The sequence below is a fragment of the Amphiprion ocellaris genome, chromosome 3, assembly GCF_022539595.1.
Source record: "Amphiprion ocellaris isolate individual 3 ecotype Okinawa chromosome 3, ASM2253959v1, whole genome shotgun sequence".
NCBI classification, from domain to species: Eukaryota; Metazoa; Chordata; class Actinopteri; family Pomacentridae; genus Amphiprion; species Amphiprion ocellaris.
In genome coordinates this window covers 37,980,565-38,000,813 of record NC_072768.1, presented here as the reverse complement: position 1 = coordinate 38,000,813, position 20,249 = coordinate 37,980,565, and the positions used below count along the sequence as shown (strand labels likewise).

The 20,249-nt window shown below is 33.7% G+C and overlaps 2 protein-coding genes across 2 annotated transcripts; one reads left to right on the top strand and one right to left on the bottom strand.

Moving 5' to 3' along the window:
• Positions 1-357: 357 nt before the first annotated feature.
• Positions 358-5,142, bottom strand: LOC111577168 (charged multivesicular body protein 4b-like). The gene is made up of 5 exons (XM_023283305.2): positions 4,766-5,142; positions 3,683-3,779; positions 3,401-3,506; positions 2,267-2,390; positions 358-916 (listed from the first exon to the last, which is right to left on the bottom strand). Exons 1-5 carry the CDS (start codon positions 4,947-4,949, stop codon positions 819-821), a joined length of 609 nt encoding a protein of 202 aa, XP_023139073.1. The 5' UTR covers positions 4,950-5,142; the 3' UTR covers positions 358-818.
• A 1,314-nt stretch (positions 5,143-6,456) lies between these two features.
• chmp1a (charged multivesicular body protein 1A) lies at positions 6,457-19,947 on the top strand. Its single transcript, XM_055009339.1, has 7 exons — positions 6,457-6,594; positions 9,736-9,755; positions 9,841-9,918; positions 13,059-13,205; positions 13,901-14,029; positions 15,759-15,955; positions 17,417-19,947. Exons 1-7 carry the CDS (start codon positions 6,588-6,590, stop codon positions 17,436-17,438), a joined length of 600 nt encoding a protein of 199 aa, XP_054865314.1. The 5' UTR covers positions 6,457-6,587; the 3' UTR covers positions 17,439-19,947.
• Positions 19,948-20,249: the final 302 nt, after the last annotated feature.

Genomic DNA, 20,249 nt, shown 5'->3' with positions numbered 1-20,249 from the left:
TGCAAATAGAGACAAAATGACTACAAAGACACACAAAACTACCGGAAAAATACACAAAACAACTGCAAATAGAGATAAAATGACTACAAAGACAAACAAAAATGGACAAAAAAGACTGCGAACAGACACAAAGGGTCTGAAAGGAGATATAAAGGATATAAAAGGATGAAAAAGTTATTGTAAAAAGACAAAAAACATAAAAATAACACAAAAAATGACCACAAAAACAACTGAAAAAAGGAGCAAACTCAACTCAAATGACTCCAAAGAGACGATTACTGCAACAAAAGTGCAACAAAATGATGAAATGGGAGCAGATTAAATCACCATCTACTACCGGATCCAGTTAGTGAGGTTTTAAGTGTTTATTTTTTTTAAAAATAAAATTAAACGATTAGAAACAGTAACTCCACAGCTAACAGCTAACAGCTAACAGCTAACCTGAAGAGAACCTTGCAGCTACACACTGCAGAAAGTGAGATAAACTTATATAAAAACACCGTTGAGAAGGTTTTTAAAGTAGGAACCAGATGAAACAGTGGCTGCAGTTCGACAGAAAGGACACCATGCATGCTGACAAACATAAATAGCATCATGAAGTCGTTTAGTGACGTCAAAGTGGATCAATTAATGACGCAACACCTCCCTACAATTGGATTTCTGCAGTTCTGATTGGTTTAGTTCAACACATTCAGTGATTCTCCTGACTTTACTGAAGGGCAACGATGACAAACGTCCCCAAAAAACACAAAAAAACTCACAAACAGTAATGTTTAATTGCTGAGTTTTAATTCCATCCGGCGCTTCATTCTCGTCTTCTAAACGTCGGTGTGCTTTTGTTGTGTCTCTAAAGGTTCCCTCGCCCAACGCTGAAGATATTCCAGCTGTTCTTCAATCTCCTCTTCGTCCATCTCGGCTTTACGGAAGAAAAAAAACAAAAACTGAGGAACTTGTAGAAGCTGCAACTATCATCTTCTTTTAGTGACATTTTTGCATCTTTCAGTTAGATTTTTTCATCTTTTATTGCAATTTTTCACCTTTTAGTTGTATTTTTGCATCTTTTTGTGTCATTTTGCATCTTTTAGTGTCATTTTTGCATTTTTTAGTGTCATTTTTGCATCTTTTAGTGTCATTTTGCAAATTATAGTGACATTTTTGCATCGGTTTAGATTATTTTGGCATCTTTTAGTGTCATTTCTGCATCTTTTGTGTCATGTTTCCAGCTTTTAGTGATATTTTTGCATCTTTTAGTGATATTTTTTCATCTTTTTAGATTATTTTGCATCTTTTGTGTCATTTTCCATCTTTTAGTGACAATTGTGCATCTTAAAGGGACAGTTTTGCATCTTTTAGTGTCATTTTTGCATCTTTCAGTTAGATTTTTTCTTTTAGTGTCATTTTTCATCTTTTATTGACATTTTTGCATCTTTTTGTGTCATTTTTGCATCTTTTTGACATTTTGCATCTTTTAATGACATTTTTGCACCTTTTTAGATTTTTTTGCATCATTTTGTGACGTTTGCATTTTAGTGACACTTCTGCATCTTTTTGTGACATTTTTGCATCTGTTAGTGACATTTTTCCATCTTTCAGTGCCATTTTTGCATATTTTTAGATTATTTTTGCATCTTTTGTGACATTTTTACATCTTTTCTTGACATTTTTGCATCTTTTAGTGACATTTTTACATCTTTAGGTGACATTTTTACATCTTTTTGGGTAATATTTGCATCTTTTAGTGACATTTTTGCATCTTATAGTGCCATTTCTGTATCTTTTAGTGACTTTTTGCATCTTTTGTGACATTTTTGCATGTTTAAGAGTCATTTTTACATTTTTATGTGACTTTTTGCATCTTCTTTGGTCATTTTTGCATCTTTTATTGACATTTTTGCATCTTTTATTGACATTTTTCCATCTTTTTGTGACATTTTTGCATCTTCATGTGACTTTTTGCATCTTCTTTGGTCATTTTTACATCTTTCAGTGACATTTTACATCTTTTATGGGTCATTTTGCATCTTTTTGTGACCATTTTTGCACCCTTTAGTGGCATTTTTGTATCTTTATGTGTCATTTTTGCATTTTTTCGTGCCATTTTTGTCTCTTCTTTGCAGTGAAAAATGATTCCACGGTGAGAAAAAATGCTGCAGGAGCAACAACAAAACAACAGCCAGAAACCTGTTGGGGTCCAGAGGGTTAAAGCAGCAAATATGAAGTTACTAAACGTGCTAGAAGTGGTAGTAGGTCTGCAGATGTTTCCTACCAGGAGATGAAGGTGATTCGGTGGACAGCTGCAGTGACGACACTCTGTCCTCTTTTCCATCCATCTCAAAGAGACTCTCGTCCAGATTCTCCTGCAGCTTCTCCAGCTCTGCCAGCAGCACATCCTGAAGGAAACACAAACAGGAACACCTCTAGAAGGTTTTCATCATCAGGTGGAACACAAACAATATATGTATTTGTATATATAGTGATATTTTTGCATCTTTTGGTGTCATTTCTGCATCTTTTTGTGCCATTTTTGTTATTCAAGACAGGACAGGCAGGTTAGTAACATTAAAGGTTAATATATACTCTGAAAAACTTGCTGTACAATACTATAAAAAAACACTTCTAATTTTATTTTTGCATGTTTTTGTGCGATTTTTTCATCTTTCCGTGACACTTTTGCATCTTTTAGTGACATTTTTGCATCTTCTTGGGTCATTTTTCCATCTTTTTGCACCTTTTGGTGTCATATCTGCATCTTTTAGTGCTATTATTGCGTCTTTTTGTGTCATTTCTGCATCTTTTTGCAATGTTTTTCCATCTTTTAGTGATATTTTTGCATCTTTTGTGTCATTGTTCCATCTCATAGTGACTTTTTTGCATGTCAGTGACATTTTTGTGTCTTCTTGTGTCATTTTTCCATCTTTAAGTGATATTTTTGCATCTTTCTGTGACATTTTGGCATCTTTTAGTGATATTTTGCATAATTTTTCCATCTTGTAGTGAATTTTGCATCTTTGGGACATTTTTGCACCTTTTAGTGACATTTTCCATCTTGTAGTGACTTTTTTGCATCTTTCAGTGATATTTTTGAAGCTTTTGATGTCATTTTTCCATCTTTTAGTGACATTTTTGCATCTTTTAGCAATTACTACATTTAAAAATAGAGATTTTGACGTGGAAACACTTTAAGTTTATTATGTAAATTAATACTTTTTCTGTGACTTATCAAATGTTACCTGTAACTGAAAAAAAAGGAAAAATCTGTAAAATATTAGTAAATTTTTCAAAAAATTCTAACTGTTAAACAAATATATCATTTGTACAGTTTATTCTGTGCAAATAAGCAGAAAATAAAACAAAAGAAAACATTAAAACGACCTGAAAACAAGATCATACTGTCACGGACCTCATCAAATTCCACTTCCATGCCTGCAGAGGAGCAGATGCTGTCTGGTATGTCTTCAGTCACATGATGCTCCTTCATCAGGTCGGTCACTTTGTGGACAAATTCTCTGCAACAGCCAGCAGAAAACTCATTTAAACTCCTCTTTAAAACTGCATCACTGGTGTGTATTCAAATTCCACAGCATAACATGACACAAATCTTATCTCATTCTGCTCCGTTTTTCTGATATTCACACATGCCAGTAAGTCACATTTCCTCCTACGCTGTTATCTTTCTACTTACATGTTTTTCTGAGCAGCTGTCATGGCCGTCAAAGCACAATCAGTGATTTCAAGTTGTTTCTCGTGACGCATCTTCCTCATCAGCGCCTCCAGAGCCACTGGAAAGAAACAGTATATTAACAGATAGAACATACATAATAAATAAAATATTACACTGATTTGATCGAAATTAGTGAGCTATATCTACTAGGACCAAATAGTTAGTTTGAAGTTTTTCAAAATTTGTCAACTACCTTTAGCTGCCTAGTTCAACCATTCATTATTTTCATCTTTTTCAACATTTTTTGAGCTTTTTCAAAATGTATTAATTAGTTTAAATTTTTAAAAGCATCTATCCACTACATATAGCAAATTATTTAAAGTACTTATTATTACTAACAGCTTTTCAACATTTGTCCACTACTTTTAGCAAATTAGTTCATACATTTGCCCACTAAAATGAGTGTTGTAAACATTTACACACTACTTTTAGCTAATTACTTTACCATTTATTCATTATTTTCATATTTTAAATATTAATTTTTAGCTTTTTCAAAATGCATCCACCTCTTTTAGCTTTTGAAACTTTTATTCTCATTTTTGCTATCTATTTCAACCATTTATTCATTATTTCTCGTAGTTCTAATATTTATTTTTAGCTTTTTCAAAATGTATCTACTACTTTTAGCATTTTAAACTTTTATTCCTATTTTTTTAGCTGGCTATTTCAATCATTTATCCTTTGCCCATTTCCAACATGTATCCACTGAATTTGGCTTCTTTTTTTTTCTTTTTTTTTTTTTACACACATACTAGCTACTTTTAGCTAACCAGTTTAGCCTTAATCAGTTACTTCAAACTTTGTCAGCATTTATTAGTATTTTCCCACTGATACATCCGTTATTTTTCTTTTCTTTACACTTTTTTTGTATATTTAGCTTAGTATTTCCACTTAACTAATGTCTTTCCATTACAGATTCCGCTATTTAGCCAACATGCTAATTAGCTTGCTAACTAGCCTTATCGCTAGCTAGCACCGCCATTTTGTGATTTGTCCACATATTTGTTTTATGAAAGAAATGCACTTTTCTCTCGAATATCTCACATTTTCTGTTCGTTCTGCTGTTTTTCTTGGTAAACAGAAGCTCCTGCTCGATCTTTTCTTTCAGAAATTCTCTCTTTTTCAGCAGCCGCTCCTCGGTCTCTGTAAGCTCCGGGATCCCCGCCTGTTGGCCAGTAGTCTTCCTCACCCTCTCCCCGCCGCCGAGTATCTTATTGAGGTTGGACATGTCTGCGACTGCCTGAAACACCGAATAAATAACAGTTTTCACCGACAAAGTTAATCAGGGTCCGGCTGTACTGTGAATGACAGTCTAGGCTGGTATCTCGGACCACAGTCGCCTGTGCATTTACAGGTACAGTAACAGGTAATACTACTGGTAATACCAGTAAATATCACGTCATTCCTATTTTGGAATTTTAAACTAGCCGAATTAGCTATTACCAACTTATAATTTGCTATACACCATTGAATTTACTCACAATTGTTAGTAAAGTATTTTAACGATGAAAGAATCTTAAAAACGTGAACATTTTCAAGGGAGTTCTGAAGCACGCCACTCCCTACCAATGTACTGGCATACAGTAAGCTACACCGTCAGCGTCAACTTTAACTATGTTTTTAAACCAAATATTGTACAATTTTGGAAAGTTAAATATGTCGAATTAACTATAAACAGTTTATATATACTATAGCACTAGTGAATGAACTGGCAATTATCAATGAATTACTTTAAAACAGACGAAACTTTAAAAATGTGAGGATTTTTAAAGTTCAGCGTCTATAGTGTCTCTTGATAAATATTACCTATCATTCCGATTTTGGAATTTTAAACTAGCCGAAAAAAAATAAATAAATAAAATTAAAAAAATAAATAAATTTAAAAAAATTTAAAAATTAAAAAAAAAATAAACTAGCCGAATTAGCTATTACCAACATATATTTTGCTATGTAGAATTGAATATACTCACAATTGCTAGTAAAGTTAACGATGAAAGAATCCTAAAAATGTGAACATTTTCAAGGGAGTTCTGAAGCACTCCGCTCACTACCAATGGACTGACATACAGTAAGCTACACCTTCAGCGTCAACTTTAACTGTGTTTTTAAACCAAATATTGTGCAATTTTGGAAATTAAATATGCCGAATTAAGTATTAACAGTTTAGATATACTATAGCACCAGTGGATGAATTGACAATTATCGGTGAATTACTTAAAAAGGGAAGAAACTTTAAAAACGTGAGGATTTTAAAGGAAGTTCTGCAGCGCCTGTACGAGCATACAGTAAGCTACGCTTTGCTCGTCAACTTAAACCCCGTTTTTAACCAAAACACTGCAATTTTAGAAAATTAAATAAGCCGAATTAACTATTGACAAATTATATATGCTATAGAACCAGTGGCTGAGCTGACAATTATCGGTGAATTACTTCAAAACGGACGAAACTTTAAAAACGTGAGGATTTTTGAGGAAGTTCTGCAGCGCCTGGAGTGTTTTATAAATCAGTTATGTAAAGTGGAATGTGGAACACGTTGCATAATGTTTTATATAATGTATAAATATTACACAATTCTTAACTTAGTCGAGGTTTTCTCCATTTATTTCATTTTATTTATATTACGCCTATATTCTAATACAGGCCCGTGTAGAGCAGTGTTTGACCTCTAGATGGCGATATTTCACTTAACGAGCTGCACCAACCGAGGATTGACTTGAGAAAAGACGAAGAAGAAGAAAAATTCCAATCACGTGACTACTGTTGGACCAGGAAGCCACTCGGTTGCATCAAAACAAATCAAGACGAGCTTCTGGAGGCGCCGAAAAACACATTTTCCGCGGTCAGTTAGCGTCATATTCGCGTCGACATGGACGGTAAGTCGTGTTTTCAGAGCTGAACGGTCGGTGTGAGGAGACTTGTCCTCAGTTTTTAGCTTCAGGACGAAGATCAAGACGGGCACTAACATTAGCCTGTTAGCTTGGGTGTGTGGCTAGCCGGGTTAGCTGTCAGACCTGTGGATTTTCAGCTCCTCCGTTTGTCAGACACTTTAACTGTAGTTTACAGACCGATTATTTATTTAACCGTTGGTGTGTTTGAGTTTGTTCCATTAGCACTGCCTGTCGCTGTATGTTTTCTCAGCTAATGACTAATAACTGAAGAATGTGACAGTCCATTCACATTTTAATTAGTAGCTTCGACAAATGTTGACAAATTTAGACACTCCTCAGGTTTGTAGTTGCCCAAAAAAATACAGCAGGGTGAGAACTCATTATTTTTATCCAGAGTATGTTTTTTTTTTTTTTTTTTGTTAATTATATGTTTAAGGTATCTTAAATGAGCTAAATACAGCATTAAAGTCATAATGAGCCGAAAGTTAATAGTGTTTCAAGGACAACCTTTCCAGAAAACAAAACTTTATCTAGACTTTGTTTACTTTATTTATTAGTTAGTTTTGCAACCAATTAATCAATTAGCTGTCAAGTGTTAATTGCTAATTTTTTAATAGACTAATCAGTTTGAGAAAACGACAGACAGTAAAATATATATATATGAATTGAATTTAATATGAAAGCATGTTCCAATTTACATTTTCTGTAAATTTTCCAATTTGTTAAGTTGTTAATTAAACACATTTATTGTCTGTATTAACCCTCCTGTTGTCTTCATTTACGGACATCCTTGTCTTAAAAAAATTTAGCAAAAAAATTCCCCAAATTTCTGAAAATTTGCAAAACCTTCAGGAAGAAAATTCCAATAATTCCTTAAAAATTTCCCTGAGAAGTTGTATTTTAGAAAAAAAAATCCCCAAAATTTGGCAGGTGTATTATTGTAAATAACTATTCACAAGTTAGAAGCTGGATTCAGAAAATTTACACTTTCTTTTTTTAAAAACTATTTACTCACACTAAATTAGGGATTTATGGAGAAAAATCCGAAGTTGAGGGTTTCGTATAACTGCTTTTGTCAGCGAAAGAAACTGTGTATGTAGTTGAGTTTATATTTTGAGAACAAGAAGTCAAAATTTTACCTGATGTCATGTTCTCTATGCTCTAGAACCCGAATATCATTCAAAAGACACAAATGTCTGAGTCAGGGTTCGGCACAAATGTTTTTTCAGCTGTTCTTTGAAACATTCATCACATGTGAATCTGGTCAGAAGTAAAGGATGCTGGACATAATCTCACTTTTCCAGTCATTACAGCTGTTTTTAATTCAGTAGAAAGCCTTTACTTTCTAGCAACTAGGGTGTTTGCAAAGCTTGATTAGTCTTTAAAAGTATGGAATTTTATTCCTTAGAAAGTCTTAATTCATGTTTACATCCACATGATGCACTTATGTACAATATTCACTCTATTAACAACATACTTTAGCTCCAGTTTGGTCTCCACCACAAAAAAAAAGGTGGAAAACACTTATAAACTTTTGATTTCACACATTTGTGTACATTTTTAATCTGCCAGATAAGGAATGCCATGCATGCCATGTCTCCCTACTGTCAGTGGTGGGAGGGTGTGTCTGTGGGTGTGTGTGTGTGTGTGTGTGTGTGTGTGTGTGTCTGTGTGTGTGTGTGTGTGTGTGTGTGTGTGTGTGTGTGTGTGTGTGTGTGTGTGTGTGTGTGTGTGTGTGTGTGTGTGTGTGTGTGTGTGTACGTGTGCGTGCTTCTGCAGTTGTGTGCATATATGTATATATGGAGGGAGGGAGGGATGGGTTTTCTTGTTTTTAATGTTTTTAATGTTGTAAAGCACTTTGCGTTGCATTTTTAACTGTATGAAAAGTGCTCTATAAATAAAGTTTGATTTGATTTGATTTGAAATCTGAAATTATTTGCGATTTATAATCAACAAATATATAAAATTTATAGAAGTATTTTACAAGAAGAGTGAAGTTTATATATTTAAAGTTTATAAAAATGTTTTGCAACCTTTTTCTGGTGGTAGAGACCAAACTGGAGCTAAAATATGTTGTGAATAAAGTGAATTTTACACATACATTCATCATATGGATACAAACATCAATGAAAATGTTAATTTTTTTATCTGTCAGATAAGCAAATCTGAAATTATTTGCAATTTATAATCAACAAATATGTAAGTTTTGAGTTTATAGAAGTGTTTTACAAGAAGAGTGAATATTTTACATGGATTAATCGCACAAACTTTAAATATTAATGCTAATCTGTGCTTGCCAGATAAGTAAACAGGAGATAGTTTTCAATTTATAGCTACAAATATGTGAAATTGGACCAAACTGGAGCTAAAATATATTATTAAAAGAGTGAATATTGTACATACATTCATCATGTGGATGTAAACATGAATTATAAACCTTCTGCTGTAGGACTCTGACAGTTCTAGCTTCTTTTGCTTATGGTTGTGGGCTGTCAGAAGATTAATATTCCCTTACAAACTTCACGACAGCTGACTGTTAATACAGCAAAAATGTAATTAAGATAAGATCAGCTTTATCCATCCTGGAGGACATTGAGAGAGTACAAGAAACAAAAGTTAGTGAAATATACATAATTTCAGAGAAGTTACTAGTTAAATAGAAACCCCAAAAAAGAAAAATGAAAGAATCCAAAGTGTCAAATTGGATGCCAAGGAATAGTGTCTAAAAAATAATATTAATAAAGCAAATTAAAATAAGAACAAAATGTAAACTAAATAGCAAGAAATGATATTAAACATCCACCTGTTAGCAATCTGCTGTTTATAAGAGTCCGCTTTGGGTCATTTTATTGGACAAAACGGAGACACAGATGTCAGAAAACATTCTTGCAGGTGTTAAATATTAATGCAACTGTTATTGTTGTCATTGGTTTTATGTCAGATACATGTGTGAATGAGATGTTGGTGTCGTTTTATGTGACATTAAGAAGGTCTGTGGAACATTCCTTGACAGATAGATGTGTTGTTTTGGAATTCAGTATGTCCAGATGCTGTGTGTAAAAGTAAAGTCTCTATATACATGTGTGACAGTTAAATATAATATAGACTCTCCCTTTCTGTCTGCAGAAACACTCTTCCAACTAAAGGTACGTTCCTCTAAATATGTTTAATTCTTACCAGACAGACAAATAAAACATGGAGTATTCATTTAATTAATTCTTTGGTTCACAGTTCACATCCAAGCAGCTTGAGAGACTCGCCAAGAAGGCCGAGAAGGAGTCAGAGAAGGAGCAGGCCAAAGTCAAGAAGGTGAGTCCATCCCTCGGAGTCTGTATTTAACGATCTGTACTTCTTCTGTTACTCTCCAGTCATTATTTTCAGTCTGTATCTGTACTTTATCCCTGAAACAGTCGAAGTGTTCGTAAATTATTGAAAATGTGGGTAAAAACGTGTTTTGTTAGCAGCCAGTTTTAATGTCGAATTTAAAGTCGTCTAACCAGCAGCAGAACTCTGTCCGGTTCATTAGCTGCTCTAAGTTTAGCACAAGACAACAATGTAAAGCAGATTTTATCAGTCACATTCTGGACATCTCTTTGTCTGTTTTAACAGATCAATAATGTTCATTGAATTCTGTAGAGGCTGAAGATCAGGTGTTGGGTGCGGCTGTTTGTGTTTAGCATCTAGAAATCTTTTACTTCCACTCAGTATCTGCTTTTATTCTGCTGACTTCCTCTGTTATCTGGCTACATCCCAGGAAAGAGGCTCTGAGTGAAGAAAGTGGATCCGATGTAGTTCATTACCGGCCAGCAGCAGTCCTCTAATGTGTTTATCGATTAGTCGGATGCTGGAATGGACGGTAAAAGGAGCAGCAGACGCTAAACGCTGTCGGCAAAACTCCAAAACAAACAGCAGCGACTCTTAACATCATTTACACTTGTTTAAAAATTAAGAAATCCACTAACCTGGCTCTTTATTAAACAGTTAGTCTTCACATCAGACGTTACAATGAGGAAAAATAATGTGTTTTCAATGACTTTAACTGTGATATGATTGATGTTGAGCCTGAAGAATTTCCGCTACATGTCATTTTAGTTCATAAAAATATTATAAAAATTAAGCTGGCCTTGAAAAACGATTTGGGAATGAGGCTGAGCGACGTGAGTACAGAGGAATAAAAACATTAAAATGAATAAAATCAAATAAAAATGTGAATAAAAAACATTTCAAAAGCTTTCACAAAGAGAAAAAGACTTGAAAAGTGAAGCAAAAATTAAATCTGAGTGACATGAGGAACAGAAACTGAAAAATTAATCAGATTAAATAAATGTGAATAAAAAAATCTAAATATAAAACAATATTTCAAAATCTTTTACAAAGAGAAAAGGTTGAAAAAGGCGACAAGTTCATAGAAAGCAAAAATGTAAAAAAGATCAAATAAATGGAAGTAAAAGTATAAATACAAAAAAGCTGAAGAAGACTTGAAAATTAAAATGAGAATTAAGCCAAGAGGAATAAAAACAGTAAAATTAATAAGATCAGGTAAATAATAGTAAAAAAAAAAATGCAATTAAGAAAAGTTTCAAAAGCTTTTGTGAAGAGAAAAGTTGGAAGAAATTCTTTAAAAGAAGCAAAAATCTGCATTGAGTCAATATAAAATGTAACCATTTGGAGGCTCTAATAGCAAAAGTTCAACAAATGAATAAAATTAATTCACTTATTGCAGGTTTAACGTAATTTTTTACACTTAACTGATGCTCTACTGGGTATTTATTGATTTGTTCAGTTTTATTTTCAGTTTTTCTACTCTGCAGTTGTCTTTTGTTGGTTTTTAGGGCTCCATATGTTATTTATAATCCCATCTGTGCTTGTTTTCTTGTTTTCTGGTTTATATGAGTCAGCAGAGGGCAGTACAGCTCCTGAACAAGGAGTGGCTCTGTTGAAATCATCAACTGTATGGTTGAAATGAACATGTCGTTTCTTCCTTCATAGTTTCCAGAGCTGCTCCGTCATCGGCCGCTCCCTTCCTGTTTTAAAAGCAGTTTGCAGCCAACATGACCAAGCTTTTATTATCTTTTTCAGCAGAGATGTTTAACTGTTGACCGTCTGCACTTCTCGTTTTCTGTTTAATTGATACCTCCTCTACCAGTCAAAAGTTTGGACACACCCTCTCATTTAATGGTATTTATTTATTTATAGTAGATTAATACCGAAGACATCAAAACTATAAAAGAATACATATGGAATTATGTTATAAACAAAAACGTGTTAATCTTCAGTATTAATCTACAATGTAAAAAATAATACAAATAAATCAAAAAGCATTGACTGAGAAGGTGTGTCCAAACGTTTGACTGGTAGAGTGTGCTGCTGTTTGTTCTTTTTGTTCTTTTTACTGCTGAAAGACTCGTGATCAACGCTAATCATCACCTGTCTGGTTGTTACTAGACAGCACACTAACACTCAAAAGTTTGGAAACACCTTCTGAAAATAGAGAAGCTTCGTTAAAAACAGAATTTACAAAATTAATTTTTTGTGTTGTACTGTAATTTAGAAGCAAAACACAAAAATATAGCACAAGGAATCCAAATAAATTCATCATAAAAGCAATTTGAAATGCATTTTCTTTTTTTAGGTTTGCAAAAAAATATTATTAATTCAAGTAAATACTACTACTAATCAGAAATTATTAAACCTTCTATTCAGTGTCTACATTTTAGCTTACCCCTTTTAGACCTACCATAGTGCAAGTCCACTAGGACATATTCTTACATTTCTACATACTGCAGTGCAATGTTTTGGATTATTTTTATTGCTTTACATCAATATAACCCTTATATCACAATAATATTATTAATAATATGTAATTACTTATGTCTTAACTACTACAATAAGTTGCTTAAAAGTGCAATAAACCTGAAAAACAGTTGTTGTTTTTTTTTTTTTTTTTTTTTTACATATAATTCAAAATACGTAAATTTCATAGCTGTATCCCTCAAATGTGTAAAAAAGTTGCTCAATATCCCGTGGTCTGGTTTATAAAGATTTTTTTTCCGTGCACTTTATTGTGTATTTTTACAAACCCATCACTGCAATGAAAAAACGCTCTGAGACCTGGAGAATGTGTGAAATGTGAGTGGAACTCCCCAGATTTAATATGCAAAAAGAATGATGGACTATCTGTCTTATCTGGTTTCAAATCTACCAACAGTCAAAAATGAATATTCAGTCGTAGCGCCGCCGCTACGCTGGACTCTGTAGGGTTAAAAGAGCTCTGTCGGTGTCTTGAGAATAAAAATCATTATTATTATTTGCAGCTTTCTGTTATCAGTGATCCTTTAGTGTGATGTTTAAACTACAGACTAATCAGTGCTGCACTAGCGTGACTGTTTTAACACGTGTAAATGCTGTATTTATATATTAACAGAGCTGCGTTTGTGTCCCGTCAACAGGCTTTGCAACAGAAAAACGTGGAATGTGCTCGAGTCTACGCAGAGAACGCCATCCGGAAAAAGAACGAAGGCCTGAACTGGCTGAGGATGGCGTCACGAGTCGACGCCGTGGCCTCCAAAGTCCAGACCGCCGTCACCATGAAGGCCGTGAGCTTCAAAACTTCAAAACACACGGCTAAACGCAGCTTTTTGAACCCTCCTGTTGTCCTCATTTACGGGCACCAAAGTAATATTTTTCCCTTATCTGAAAAAAAAAATCCCAAAATTTAGCAAAAGAAAAAAAAAATTCCCCAAATTTATAAAAATTTGCAACATCTTCAAAAAGAAAATTCCAAAAATTCCATAGAAGTTTCTCTTAAAAGTTTTATTTTTTTAAAATCCCCAAATTTGGCAAGAAATAAAAATTTTAAGATTATAATAATAAAAATTGTAAATATTTTTAAAAAATGAATAAAAATCGTCCGAAAAAATCTTAAAAATATCGAAAGTGATTACATATACCGTATATCAGTAAAAGTTCTAATATTTTCTTTAAGAACATTCAGAAAAAAATCTACAAAATCCAGCAAAATTCGCTGGATTTTGTAGATTTTTTTTTCTGAAAGTTCTTAAAGAAACATTTTTTTTAACATTTCTTTTTTTCCCCAAAAAAGATGTTCAAAAATTTCCCAAAAATGTTGAAAATGTGGACATCAGAAGTTTCACTTTGAAAATGTATTTTTTCCACATTTTCAAACTTTGAAACGGGTTAATTTGACCCGCAGGACGACACGAGGGTTAAACACAAGATTTCCTTTCTGTCGCTGTCAAAACAACGTCCGTGTTTGTCATGTTCCCACCAGGTGACCAAAAACATGGGTCAGGTGACCAAAGCTCTGGACAAAGCTCTGAACTCCATGGACCTCCAGAAGGTCTCTGCTGTCATGGACAAGTTTGAAACCCAAGTCCAGAACCTGGACGTCCACACCTCGGTGAGTGTTTACGGTTTATTATTAACAGCTTCCATTTAAATCTGATTTAAATACAGTTAGAAAGTCTAATTTTATCGTCTCATATCGTAGAAGAACCAGTTTACATTTGTAGAAATTCAGATTTCCAATCCCTAATATACATAATTTTCTTTTGAATGATGGCAAATATCTGCAAAATAATTCTAGTTTTTCTGATTTTAAACACAATTTATTATAAAAAATGGGAACAAAATGTGTGATTTTATCTTCAAATGTTGTAGACGAACAAAGTACCATACATAAAAATACTGATTTTTAATGAATCAAATTAACCTAACCCTAACCCTTCATTTTTAATTTATGGACATTATTTGCACTTTTTTTGTCATTAACATGTAAATTATTACTTTTTCTCTCTGTTCTTATGAGATATTATCTGTAATTACACAAAACAAGGAAATTTTATAACATAACATTTATTTAAAGAATGTAAAATGATAAATTACTGTTTATAAAATTACACATTTTTGAATTTTTGGAAGTTATTTAAAGTTTTGGCCTATTTTTTGTTGTTAACATCTATATTATTACCTTTTCCCTGTTCTTATTAGATATTATCCATAATTTCACAAAACAAAGAAATTCTATAACATAACAGTATAAAAAATGTTATTTATTTTAGTTTTTTTTGTCCTTAATATGTAAATTAATACTTTTTTTCTCTGTTATGAAATATTATCTGTTAATTCTTAAAACAGAGAAATTCTATAACATAACAGTTTAAAAAATGTAAAAGGATAAATTACTACTTAAAAAATGCTCATTTTATTTCTGGAGATTATTTACAAGTTTGCCGATATGTAAAATTGAAATTTTTACTGTGATTTTTGAGGTATTATTTGCCATTTTCTATTTTTTGTTAATGTCAGTTATCTATAAAACTGTTGATATTATTTACAGTGTATTTTATGGTTGGTATATAAATTAATACATTTTTGCGATTTTGCTGGTTATTGTCTGTAATTTAATCAAACAGAGTAATGTTTTAACAATCTTTTGGTTGAGTCAAATTGCCCAAATAATTCAAAAACTCTCCAGAATACCTCAGAACTAATTCAAAATTGCTCAAACCTTGCTCAGAAGGACAATTTTTTAATAAATATTGATAATTTGAGGCAGTCTGGACCTTTTTTTTTGTCATTTTAAACAACGTCTAACTAGCAATGGGCACCATGACAAAGACTGTGGTGGTTAATGGTCTCCAGTTATTGATGAAAGAAATTATTTTCCTCCCAAATATGCCATGTTTATGTTCATCATCCATAGAAAGATGTTTCTCCATGCTGAATGTATCTCCAACAACTTGCTCCTCTGTTCACTGTTTCTGAGCCATGATGCATTTATTTTATTCATCCAGTAGCTTTGATTTTCCTCTCAGTCTCTCTGTAGAAACACTGCCTGCAGTTCAACATGGAAACTCTAAATGTATCACTTTTGAAATTTTGAAATGAGATACGTAGATGAAATTGACTTTTGATGAAATGTCACGATTTTAAGCTTAAATTTAGTTGTTTTTTTCTGATGGAACAGCATGTCACACATGAAAATCTGAGAAATCTTATTTTTTCAGTTTCTGACTGATAAATGATGTCAGTTTAGCAGTTCTTGAAAGCCATCAGTTGGTTTTGGGGCTTCAGAGGTTTAGAAAGTCTTAAACCAGCCTCTAACCTGCCTCTGTCCTGTCTTCCAGGTGATGGAGGACTCGATGAGCTCGGCGATGACTCTGACTACGCCTCAGGAGCAGGTGGACGATCTGATCCACCAGATAGCAGAAGAGAGCGGCCTGGAGGTGATGGACCAGCTCAACCAGCTGCCTGCTGGAGCCACATCAGTGGTGGGAGGAGAGAGTTCACGGAGCCAGGAGAAGGAGGACCTGCTGTCCCGACGGTAAGAACATGAAATCTGGGTTAGTGTTGGTGTTAGAGGAGAGCTGGGTGACATACAGGCAGGTTTAGAGGCAAAAAAAATGCAAGTTTTTCAGTCTTTTATTAATTTAATCAGTCGAAACTGGTATTTAACAAAGTCATTTTAGTTGTACGTATATTTTTATAATATTTTCTAGCATTTTGTTGACAAAAAGCTTAAATAATAATGTGAAAATAATGCATCCCTGCTCACATCATATCTATATGTTTCCTTCTCTGTCATCATCATCATGTGCTGTCTTCGTTCCAAAGGTTTACCACTACAGATCTCACTGTATTTGTATTTTACAGCAGATATAGCTGTAAAATAACAATATTTTAGTGTTATTTTTAAATATTATTTAGATTTTAAAAACAGTTAAAAAAAAAAAAAAAAAAAAGAAAAAGAAAAGTGTAATTTTGGAGTCAAACACTGTAAAAGAGCAAATTGTTATTTGTTAAAAGTACCTTTTTTAAGTAGACATTATTTACAGTTTTGAACTGTTTTTCAACGTGTCAATTAATATTCTTTTTCTGTAATTCTAAACCGTTATCTGTAACTTACAACAGGAATATCTGTAAAATAACATTTTTTGCTGATTTAACCCTCGTGTCGTCTTGCAGGTCAAAATTGACCCGTTTTAAAGTTTGAAAATGTGGGGAAAAAATACATATTTTCACAGTGAAACTTCTGATGTCCACATTTTCAACATTTTTGGGAAATCTTTGAACATTTTTTGGTGGAAAAAAAATGTTAAAAATGTTTCTTAAGAACATTCACATAAAAATCAACCAAAATCCAACAAATTTCACTGGATTTTGGTTGATTTTTTGTGAATGTTCTTAAAGAAAATATTAGAAATTTTACTGGATATATATGGACTCACTTTAGATATTTTTAGGATTTTTTGGGGGGAAGATTTTTACTCATTTTTGAAAGTATTTGCAAGAACCTTCTTGCCAAATATGGGGGGATTTTTTTTTTTTTAAATAAAACTTTTAAGGAAGACTTTTAAGGAATTATTGAAATTTTCTTCCTAAAGGTTTTGCAAATTTTCAGAAATTTGGGGAATTATTTTGCTGAATTTTTGGATTTTTTTTCAGACAAGGAAACAATATTTTTTGGTGCCCTTAAATGAGGACAACAGGAGGGTTAAATACAGTAAAAATAATAGTGTATTTTTACAGTGAAACACTGTAAAAACAGCAAACTGTTATTTAAAATAAAACTAAAATATACCCATTTTTAGACATTATTAAATGAATATTATTTTTCTGTCTCTTTACTGTTTATTGTTTGTAATTTAACAAAGTAGGGAAAATTATGTAAAATAACAGTAAAATGACCCAAAAAATGTTTAAAAGATCTAAATAATTTTGCAGTGTAGTGTAGTAAATGTAGTATAGTTGCTCCATCTTAAACTCTGGTATGTTTGTGTTCCAGGTTGGCGGCTCTGAGGAACTAAAATCTGCTCTATGAGTCGACGGCGGCGAGGAAGAGGACGAGTTTTAGCGTCGCCGGGAGGCTGAGTGTGTTTCTATTGAACTGTTCCGACCGGGAGGACGTAACGAGCCTATTGATTACCCCCCTCCCCCCGCCGATCTATAAATACGTACGAACACAGCCGACAGAAACACCACCTGAGAAGAGTCTCTACGGTTCACCTTCCCGGTCCCATCCGGCTTCCTCTCCGGTCCCTCAGCGGATCTCCTTTTACCTTCAAATCTGAAGTTCTGGATCATAGAGAAACAAAAAACACACATTTGACAAATGAATAGTTTTAATATAGCGATTATAAGGGTTTCGGTGCAGGTGGGGGCGTTTTTATGTGGTTTTTTTTGTGGGTTTAAATGGACGAATCTGCTAAAAGGAAGGATAAAATGTAAATTTAATACTTAGAAATTGACACTAAAACTCCAGATTCTCCTTCATTTATGGGATTCGTCCTCACAAAGACAATCCTTCTGTTTCTCGGTGGCTGACATTCGCTTCCTTTCTCCTCTCTCATGCCTGTATTTGTTTGTTTTTCGCTTGAAACGCCTTATTTTGGGATGCAGGACGCTTGCTTTAGGTGCTTCCTCCGCCAGTGCCTGAAGGACGCTAGTTTAGAGGAACCGTCTCTTCGTCTCCGGTGTCCGTCACAGGTGGACAGCTTTTATCTCCCGTCTCCTTTTTGCAGTTTTGGGTGTTTGATGTAACTGAAACCAGGTTTGGATATTTTGGGAAGCTCCTCCGTCTCCATCCAGAGGAAAAGTCACTTCAGAGTAAAAGCAGCTGGTTCACCTTTTAAAGTTCACTTCCTGTTGATGCAGTAGATGGAGAGGAGCAGCGTCAGAACTAAATCTGAAGAAAATAAATCAACTACCAGACCTCCTCAGAATCATCTGGTTCTTCATCTGCAGTAACTTTATTAATGATCAGAGTTCTACCTTCATACTGTGGATATTTCAGAGTTCCAGGTCCTTAAAGTCCACAGAGGCGAGTCCAGAATGACATTAAATTTGTCCAAAATGACTCAAAAATAATCCAAAATTACAGAAAATTAGTTCAGAATGACATGAAATTTGTCCGAAATGACTCAAAATGATCCCAAAGACACAAAAATGATCCAAAATGACAGGAAAAAATCCAAGTTGATGTAAAACTTGTTGAAAATGACAAGAAAATTGTCCAGAATGAGTCAGAATTCACCTAAAATTACCCAAAAATGATCCAAATTGACAGAAAATTTGCAGAATGACACAAAATGAGTCCACGATCCTTCACAAATAATAGAAAATGACTCAAAAGTGAACCAAAATTACAGGAAATTTGTTGAAAATGACATGAAAATGGTCCTAAATTGCTTGAAAATGATCCAATTTCTGGGTCAAGAATTGTCTGATCTGGTGTCAGTTTTTAGCAGAACTCAAATGTGTTTTTCATCAAAAATTTGTCAAAGTACATGTAAGTCGTCTGAAATTAGACAAAAATCTTTAAGATTTGTCCAAAAAAAATGACGTCTTTCAAAATTACTCAATACTTCCCCAAATTATTCAAAAAAATGTTCAAAAGGACCTGAAATTGTGTCCAAAAAGACCTGAAAATTGTCCAAAAGAACTCAAAAACTGTAGAAATGGCTCAAAAATGTCCAAAATGAGTCAAAATGCTCTTCAGACTGTGACACCTGGATGGATGTAAATCTGATTTGGTGTCAGTTTTCAACAGAACTCAGATGTGTTTTTCATCTGGAAAATGTCAATATAAATGAAATGACAAATATTTCAGTCATTTTGGACAAAATTGGAGTCATTTTGAAGTCATTTTAGACAGCTTTGTGTCATTTTGAAAATATTCTCAGTAGTTTTGCATCATTCTTCAGTCATGGACAGATTTTTGAGTCAATTGGAATCATTCAGATCCATTTCGGACAAATTTCCAGTCATTTTTCAAGTTGTGGACAGTTTTCGTGTCGTTCTGGTTCTCACCTGGATGGACGTAAAGGCAAGACAAGGCAAGGCGTCTGTATTTGTACAGCACGTTTCATACAAAAGAACAACTCTGTGTGCTCTGAGTTGCTCTGATGTGAAACTGATCTGGTGTCAGATTTTACCAGAACTCAGGTGTGTTTCTCCTCCTAAATGTCCTGGTTCTATCTGCTGGACTGATGAAGTTCTGAGGATCAGAAATGATGGAAAAAGTCCATTAAAAAGTGATAAATCTGGACCCACCTCTATGGAACTCTGGGAATATTCCCAGGATGAAGGTAGAACTCTGATCGTTGATAAAGTTACTGGAGATGAAGAACCAGATGTGGTTGATTTTTTGTTTGTTTGTTTGTGATGATCAGCGGGACGAAGCCGACCCTCCACGTGTGACGGAGCAGCTTCACGTTTTCAGTTTCTCGTCCGTTTCCACACTGAGGGTTCATTTCTACTCTGCAGCACTTTTCTTTTGTATATTTATCTTGTGAAAATAAAATCAATGCCCTCTGACACTGTCCTTCGTTTGGTTTGTGTGTCCAGTATTGTGTGTTTTATGGTTGCTAAAGTGTGTAACTTTGGATTTTAAAGGTTTGTTCCAAATAAAACATCCCTTTATGTCCAAGTACTTATGATTTATTAGGTTTAATGCACCTTAATAGTACTAGAGTTATGGTTCTAAAGGTTTATTCCACCTAAAATACTACTTCCTGTCTAAGTACTTCTAGTTCTAAAGGTTTATTCCTTTCAAAGCTGTCCATATGAAATGTAAACAACTTGATAAAATGGCTGCTGCACTGTACAAATATTGTACA

Coding starts and splice junctions, on each gene's coding strand:
- chmp1a (XM_055009339.1), top strand. Junction 9,756..9,840: donor AAACACTCTTCCAACTAAAG/GTACGTTCCTCT, acceptor TTTGGTTCACAG/TTCACATCCAAGCAGCTTGA. Junction 13,206..13,900: donor CCGCCGTCACCATGAAGGCC/GTGAGCTTCAAA, acceptor TGTTCCCACCAG/GTGACCAAAAACATGGGTCA.
- LOC111577168 (XM_023283305.2), bottom strand. CDS start 4,949: ATGTCCAACCTCAATAAGATACTCGGCGGCGGGGAGAGGGTGAGGAAG. Junction 2,391..3,400: donor TGGAAGTGGAATTTGATGAG/GTCCGTGACAGT, acceptor TGTTTCCTTCAG/GATGTGCTGCTGGCAGAGCT. Junction 917..2,266: donor CGAATCACCTTCATCTCCTG/GTAGGAAACATC, acceptor TCTTCCGTAAAG/CCGAGATGGACGAAGAGGAG.